Source organism: Meleagris gallopavo, chromosome 24, assembly GCF_000146605.3.
Source record: "Meleagris gallopavo isolate NT-WF06-2002-E0010 breed Aviagen turkey brand Nicholas breeding stock chromosome 24, Turkey_5.1, whole genome shotgun sequence".
Lineage (NCBI taxonomy): Eukaryota > Metazoa > Chordata > Aves > Galliformes > Phasianidae > Meleagris > Meleagris gallopavo.
In genome coordinates, this window is record NC_015034.2 from 2,169,421 (window position 1) to 2,177,465 (window position 8,045).

At 50.2% G+C, this 8,045-nt stretch overlaps 2 protein-coding genes across 2 annotated transcripts in view; both read left to right on the forward strand.

Moving 5' to 3' along the window:
* Nucleotides 1-117: 117 nt before the first annotated feature.
* On the forward strand, nt 118-3,881 carry PLPBP (pyridoxal phosphate binding protein). Its single transcript, XM_010723108.3, has 7 exons — nt 118-262; nt 335-370; nt 959-1,034; nt 1,304-1,438; nt 1,634-1,776; nt 2,376-2,474; nt 2,598-3,881. Exons 1-7 carry the CDS (start codon nt 212-214, stop codon nt 2,733-2,735), a joined length of 678 nt encoding a protein of 225 aa, XP_010721410.1. The 5' UTR covers nt 118-211; the 3' UTR covers nt 2,736-3,881.
* Nucleotides 3,882-5,776: 1,895 nt separating this feature from the next.
* Nucleotides 5,777-8,045, forward strand: part of ADGRA2 (adhesion G protein-coupled receptor A2) — a 17,204-nt gene continuing 14,935 nt past the window's right edge. The window contains exon 1 of the mRNA XM_019622631.2: nt 5,777-6,016. Coding sequence (XP_019478176.1) covers nt 5,901-6,016 — 116 coding nt within the window. The 5' untranslated portion in view covers nt 5,777-5,900. The remainder of the gene's footprint in view (nt 6,017-8,045) is intronic.

Sequence of the window (8,045 nt, forward strand, 5' to 3'; positions counted from 1 at the left end):
CGCTGCGTGCGGAGATAGGCCTGCGAGCCGCGGAGGCAAGGCCGCATCGCGAGGGCGGCCCACCCGTCTCCATGGCAACGGGCCTACCGCCATAAGCAGCGCGGTGTGTGCGGGGCTGCAGGGCCGCCCCCGGCACTGAGCGTTCTTCCCGCAGGGTCTCCCGGACGTGCAGCCGCGTTTGGTGGCCGTCAGCAAGACGAAGCCCGCAGAGATGGTGCTGGACGCCTACAGCCACGGGCAGCGCAGCTTTGGGGAGAACTACGTGAGTGTGGGCTGTTCTGTGTGCCCAGGGAGCACCGTGTGGTCCTAACGAGATCTTCTTGTGTTCTCCTAGGTTCAGGAACTGCTAGAAAAGGCGTCAGATTCCAGAGTAAGTGCGTGCTTTTTTTGTGTGTGTGTTATTCCTCCTCACAAAGCTGTGTCCTGAAGGCTGTCCAGCAGAAGTCCTGGCTTTTTGTAGGGAGGTGGCAATGGAGGCTGTTAGATCGACTTCTGAAATGTCCGTGCTTTTCGAAGGTTATTCTTAACTCTGTGCCTCTTCACTCTTCCCCCTACTTGCCTTGCAGGCTCCAGAGTATCCTGTGAATATATGAATGTATGCACCTTAGTCATAAAATATCTGAGCAGCACTTTATCTCTCGTGATCTCTGCCCTAGGATGGGCGCAGTCCTCATTTTAAAATGGTAACATCTTTGTTTTGAGAAAAGCAGTTTGTTTTGTGACTGTTCTTCTACAAAAGAGCCTTTCCCACTCACCTTGCAATGAACTTTCTGCTGCCACAGCCCTGCTTCTCTCCAGAGTGTGAAGCAATCTCAGTGCGCACAAGTGCTGTGCTATTTAGAGTAAACAGAAGAAGACTGGATGTCTGGTATCTTGTTTGTGGGCAAAGCAGGACCTAATTATTGTATGAAAGAAGGAGGAATCCTCTTTCAAACCTACCTGTTCCTTTTGCTTACAGATTCTGTCGTCTTGTCCAGAGATCAAGTGGCATTTTATTGGCCATCTGCAGAAAAGTAATGTCAACAAGCTGATTGGTAAGCTCTGTTTATCTTTATTTGTGGTGTCCCATCGGCAATATTCTCCCAGTGTTTAAATAATGACCATCTTTGTCACCTATTAGTACTGATAATTGCAAGCTAGCAAGAATACCAATTAGTAAATGAAAGAACTTGGTGCTGCCCTGTGTTTCAGTCCCGATTCACTTTGCTATCTCTTGCCATAGTCTGCTGCTAGCTGTGCACAACTGTGAATAACTATTCTTGTGTTATACAGGCAGCTTGAAGCCTCTGTGTTTTCTCCCTAGCTGTCCCTAACCTGTTCATGTTGGAAACAGTGGATTCTGTGAAACTGGCAGACAGAGTCAACAGCTCATGGCAGAAAAAAGGATCACCTCAGAAGCTGAAAGTCATGGTGCAAGTTAACACCAGTGGAGAAGACAGTAAGTGGCAGACACTTTTTCTCATGTGCAGATCTGTCCTGCTGACTTGATAGAAGAAACAACCTGGATGTGTTGGTTTGTGTTCTTAAGGAGTTTCTCTCTTCTGAGATGATACTTAACCATCAGTTAGCTCCTGCCTGGCTGTGGGGGGGTTCTCTCACAGAACTTGGCACAGATCACCCTACTTTTTGCTAGGTAAGCATGGCCTGCCTCCCAGAGACACTGCAGCTGCTGTGGAGCACGTTATCAACAAGTGTCCAAGCCTGGAATTTGTGGGGCTGATGACAATTGGCAGCATTGGACATGACCTTAGCAAGGGGCCAAATCCTGACTTCCAGGTAAGATTTTTGGAAGAAAATGTCAACTGTTGACTGGCCTCCCATTACACTGAGGGTATAAATCTGATTGTAGATTGCCAATAGAAGCACAGACCTAGTTCAGAGTAGTACAGACCTGTGAAGTATCAGTATTAAATAAAGTGATGGGCTCATTTCTGCAAATGCTTGATGCATGTGCATTTTTTGTCCCATCTTTTCTCTCAAGCTGTAGCCAGGATATCGACAGAGCACTTTATGCAGCAGTTTTTGTTCTGAATCCTCTGGTCTTTCTTTCAGATAATATTTCCTTCAGCCTCACACTGTGCGTAGGGCTGTGTCAGGAAGGGGAACTGGTTCTGCATTCTTTATCCGTCAGAAATTGGTTGTGTAGACTTGTGTGTGCACTGTTAGTAACGTAGCCTGTAGTGGGAAGTCTTCAGGTGCCCTCCCAGTGCTGCAGAGCGAGCATCAGAGGAGTGTGGGACCTTCACCTTCTGTGTCAGAGAGACTTCAAAAAAAGGCAGAAATCGTGATGAGTGAAACCTTGAAAACGTGTCCAAAATGTCACCAAATGTGTGATTTTTTTTTTTTTTCTTTTTTCTCTTCTTTCTTCCTTCTAGGTGCTGCTATCTTTGCGTCAAGAAGTGTGTGAAAAGCTGAATCTCCCCATTGAGAAGGTGGAGCTGAGCATGGGCATGTCCACAGACTTCCAGCACGCAGTAAGTCATTTCCTTCTGCCACCCCTTCTCTGTCAGAGAAGAAGCTGTCCTTCTGTGAGATGGGGAGCATCGAGATTAGCCATCTACCTGCGCTGAATTCCTTCTTTCTGTCTCCTTCCATAGATAGAGGTTGGATCCACAAACGTCAGGATCGGAAGCACCATTTTTGGAGAACGCGATTATTCCAACAAGGCAGATGGTGGTAAGGCCCCTGCTGGAACTAAAGGCAAAACAGAAGCCTCAACGGCACAGGGTCATTAGATGGGGAAAATAAGTGGCCTCAACAGAGGACAGATGATAGGAGACCTCACTATGCATTCTTACCTCCATCCTTGCCAACTCCAAGTCACGGCAGGGGAAAGGAATTCCTCATAACAGAACAGAGGCCAGAAACGCCTCGTAATTTATTGTGATTATTAGAGAGCACCCATAGAAACTGGAAATGTCTGTAACCAAAAATGATAAGAGAAGTTAAGGTTGAAGATGACTGTAGTACCTTGGCTACTTCAGGCACATCGTGAACAGTGACTTTTGGATAAGTAGGTTGAGCAAACCAAGTATTTGTCAGGATGAAGTTGCTCCTGGACAAGATGTATCCTCAGCAGTGCCCGTCATTATGTTGTCATTCAGGGCTACATTGTTCATTAAACAAGTTACATGAGATACATGTGTTTCCTTTGCCTGGGGTTGCTATTGAGCAATGCTTGGTACTGTAGCACGTGGTGACACTGAGCGTGCAGAAGAGATGGCATCCGTTTAAACAGAGGATGAATAACAAGCACACGAGGATGGGTAAAGAACAGAGTTTTGAGTTCATGGCCTGTTGTTTTGATTGCAGATTGCAAGTGTGGGACTATCTTTTCAGCTGGTGTTTGTGTTTGTTCTTTCTGACCGATGTTACAGGCTTCTCCCATTGGTTACATATATTTGAAGTGCTGGGCTGGCCTTCACCCCTCTTGCAAGAGGGAAACAGTGCTCCCTCATTGTAGTAACTGTTTCTTCAAAATCTGAGCAGAAGCTCTGCACCATGACAGGGGCTGCTGGGCCAGCAGGAACTGCAGCAAGTCTTGTGTAATCTGTTAAAGCTCTGTGCTCTGGGTTTTTGTGTGCTGCTGAGAGGAGGCATTGGTTGCCAGCAGAAACATCCTTCCTAGGCTTTCTCTGTGTATGCGATCAAATCTAGCTGTTGGTTTTACTTTCTGACTATAAATGCCGAATGCAAATGAAAAGAGTGAACTCCAACACCAACCTGTTGTAGCTACATGGTTTAAAAGCAACATGCAGTCTGAGCTGCCCTCTCTGGAACTGCACAGTGTGTTGTTTCATAGTTTGTTAATAAAAAGTGGTGAATTCAAATGCCATCTGTGCCAACTATAAAGCTATTAAAGATGTTATTTTTATGTTCTAGCCCTGAGAGTTGTTGGAGCTTTTCTTTTTTTTTGTTAATCTGGGTTTACTGTTTGCTGAGGTCTGTCGGTCTCTGGGTGGAGGGATGGCAGCTGAAGCAGAGCAATGAAAGTGGAGATGTCTGAGATGAAAAGGGGAGAAGTGGCTGCCCAGGTGTGTGTTGGGGAGAGCTGTTCTGGAGGAGCCCTCTGGGTGGCACTGCTCCCCCGGCCCTGCGGGGACAGATGGTGATGGGGCTCACAAATAACTGCTCTCCATCCCGTGGCTGAGGTTCATCCCTTTCTCCTTCCTCTCTGAATTTCTGCACTGGTGAAATGTTCTGACCACGGATTTTGTTTGCTTCACCATATTAAAAGCTTTATTTATTATACAGAATAAACTCGGGACGCACATTCTTCTTTCTGAGTTTGATGCAAATGTGTAAAGACTGCCAGTGTCCCTGCAGTGTTTGTCTGCTAAAGTAGTGCTGCTTATAAAGCTTCCTAAGCTGGAGCAAGCTGCGTGGTCACAGTTCTAATGTCTGAGCACAGAAGAGTGGGCTGGATTGATGTTGAACATCTGTGGGAATTGTCTGCCTTTATGGCTTCCTTATCCTCCCACTTTTCCTCTCTCAGGCGTTTTGCACTTATTTCCTGAGTTGAAACTCAACCCTCATCATGCTTAATGAAGCAGTTAAGGTAAGCGTGCGGGGTGCTGCGTGCAGGGCAGGCTTTGTCCTGGCTTCCATGCCCTGGAGGTCTGACTCTGCACAGCGGTTCTTTAGGAGCAGACAGGCTCACAGAAGTGTGTGGTCTTCTGGTTTTCCAATCTGTCTGCTAAAGGCATTCAAGGGTTCCCCCAGCTTTGATTCTGTGAGCTCCCAGCTGCAGGATGGGGCTCTGCTCCAGTGCAGGTGGCCGTGGGATGGGACTGGGGTGCTGCTCCAGCAGCTGCAGCAGACTTCTGTGTGGTGACAGTGTGCTAAAGAGAGAGGAGAGCAGTGTAGCCTCTGCTCCTCTGCTCTGCAGCTGCTTTCCTCTGCCATCCCACTTGCAGCAGGGTTTCTGATCTCTTTGAGAGCTTTGCCGTGCTTCTCACATGGTTGGGCCTTCCTGAGTTCAGTGCAGAACCTACAGGCACCTTCTGCTCCTCCTGCACCCTCAGTGCCCACCTTGGGCTCCTCCTACAGAGGAGCAGAGCAAGCAAACTGCAGACAAAGGGCTCTTAATGAACCCCTCTGCCCTGGGGGGCACTTAGGCCCCCTGCAACACAAGCTTTATTTACATCTGTGAAAAACACTCTGCTGGTCTGTTGGAGCAGCAGAGCTCTCACTCACTGCTTGTAGGGACAATGTCACTGTCAATATTTGCCTTGGAGGAACCCTGCCAGCAGATGAAGGCTTGTTTCATGGCCGGGGGAACTCTTCCTCCTGATGGCTTCAGTGCCTGCTGCTGGCACAGAACCATCACCTCCCAGTGGTGATGGGAATGCACAGCTGTAGGTTTCAGGTAAGCCCCACCAGGTAACACTCATGCATAGACCCCAGTGTTGCCCACCTTGGGCCAGCCAATGTCCCCAAGGGTCCCAGCAGCACAGGGACCCCCCGCAGCAGCATCTGCAGAGCTGCACATCTGCTGCAGGGAACAGCTGGGAGCTGGCTGCCTCTGGAAGAAATAAAGCTGGGATGATCCTAGGGTAGGACAATGTGCTGCTGCTACTTCTTTCATGGCTCTTGGTGCAATGACCATCCTGGGAGAGTGCTGAGCTGCAGCCTCTCCCCATTAGAGGCACTTCAAGCTGCTGTGCTCCAGTTACTTTTCTTAGCCAAGAGCGCAGACACCGCTCACTTCCCTTTTTCCACAAAGCCAGGCTTGATTTATTTTATCAGATCATATCTTTTGTGTTGCAGAGTCTCTGGCTTGCAGCTTGACCTCCCTGCCAAGAAGTGCCTGTGATTCACACAGCACATGTGCAGGGATGCAATGAGTGCTGAGATTTGGAGGGACACGAAGGCCGCCTGCTCGCATTTCACAGCTCTTGATGCACCAACCAGACCCGCTCTGCACGTCACACCAGGGTGCTGCGCATCCCTATGGGACTGCAGAGCTCCCAATGGACAGCACTGGATGGATCTGCAGCTGCTGGAGGTGCCCGAGGTAGGCAGAAGCTGCCCCATGCCCCAGCCCCACAGCCTGTGTGACACAGCCTTTCAAAGTGCAAAGAGTGTTTATTTCTTGGAGATCGGGTTTCCGGCAGGAAGGCCGGCAATTGCCAAGGTTTTTATTGGATCCCAGTGAAAGGAATTTCAAGTCTCGTGCTTGTTGTCTTTCCCTGTGCCTGCAGTGGAGAAGGAGCACTGTTACACCCAAATGAGAGCGAGGGGTACTGGGTTTGGCACTGCACATCCTTGATAATGTGGCTCAGGACGAGATGCCGCGTGGTCTCCTTGCAGGAGGTGTCGGAAGGGGCTGGAGGGGCTCTGGGGAAGTGTGGAGAGGGGTTGGAAGCACTTGAAAGGACCTGGGGCTGAGCCACGTGGGGAGCCCTGCTGGAGCTGAGCGGTGATGGGGCCAGGCAGCTCACATTTGTTATAGGTTTGGACAAAGTTTTGACTGTTCTTGGAGGTAATTTTATAGGGGATTGGGATTCTGAAGGCCACTGGGTAGCTTGATTGCTTCAGTGTGTGGTGGAGACAGCTCCAGTGCTCCGACCACCCTCAGATGGTGGCAGCACTGACCAGTATCCTCCAGGGCTGAGGGCTGTGCCAAGTCCTGCTGTGTTCATGTATGAAGAGCCCCCAGTTTAATGCTGAGGTTCTCCAGAGCCCTCCCAGCCCTGGCTATGGAGTCATTGCCCTCAGAAAGAGAACGAAAAGGGGCACCAGGGTTGGGGTTGCGCCAGTGTGAGCAGCTTCCCAGAGGAAAAATGGTACATGCTTTGCAAACACTGCAATTCTTGGGGATGAGAAGTTCTTTTAGGGCTTGATCTCGTGGCAGAACACTGCTGTGTTACCTACAGAAGGAGGAGGGAGCGCCGCTCGTGCTTTCTGCAGAGCATGAAGAGGAGGCAGGGCTCAGTGTTTGCTTTGGGGGTCAGTGGAGCCTCTTCCTCCTGTTGGCCATCACCTGTTCGTGCAGGATCTCGGGGCGGATGCTGGACACAAACAGTTTCCTGCTGCTCCCAGCTCCAGCTGTGGGGTTCGGGCCCAGCATCCTGAAGCGATGAGCACTGGGAAGTGATTGCTGCAGTGGAAATTTTGCTCAAAAAAAAAAAAAAAAAGGAGTGCAAAGGGGCACAGTGTGCATGACTGTGACTTGGTGACCAAGTTTCTGGGGCTGGGTTTGTGCTCTTACAATGATGGGAGTGTGATGAGTATCTCCTTACGCCCACCACCACAGTGAGATGTATTTATTTAGAGAATGGAGTAAATTTCTTCCTCCTCCAAACACTGCTGGTCCTGGCGAGAAACTGCTTTCCCCAATCAGCCTCTGCTTCCATTCCATGACCCTCTTCCCTCTCTTCCTGGAGGTGTCCCAAAGACTTCGTTGTGTGCTTTGGTCGCTTTTGATTTGGAGCTGCAGTGAGTGATGTGCATGGAGAAGATGAACGTGGGGCTGAGAGGGGCTGGGGAAGCATAGGGAACAGTGGGGACGTGGGAGGGAGGGAGCAGGAAGGAAAATATTGAACTTAGCATGAAAAGCACTGAGGCAAACAAAGTTAAAAGCGAGCAGGGAGGAGTGCTAACTGCAGAGAAGGGGCCAGGAGGGAGCAAAGCAGCGAAGTGACAGTGAAAGTTTGTGCATTGGTTGCAGTGTGGGGCCCTGGGGGCCAGCAGGGCTGCGTGTTTCATGTCCCTGGGATGCAGTGCTTGTCACTGCGGGGTCACGTCATGGTCTGTATGGACCATGTGAGCTCTGTAGGTGCAGGGCTGCATTTTTTCTTGTGGATACACAGAGTTGCATCTCCAACTCTCTCCATGGAGGCACAGGGCTCCATCTCTCTCTCTCTCTCTCTATGGACACAGAGGTTTCCATCTCTCTCTCTCCATGGATGCCCGGGGTTCCGTCTCTCTCCCTGGACGCACAGGGTTCCAGCTCTGCGCTTCGAGCCCCGCTCCGTGCCGTCGAGCTGAGCCCGTTGCCCCGCAGCCCCGCGCAGTGTCCGTCGCTTCTCTGCCCCCCCCGG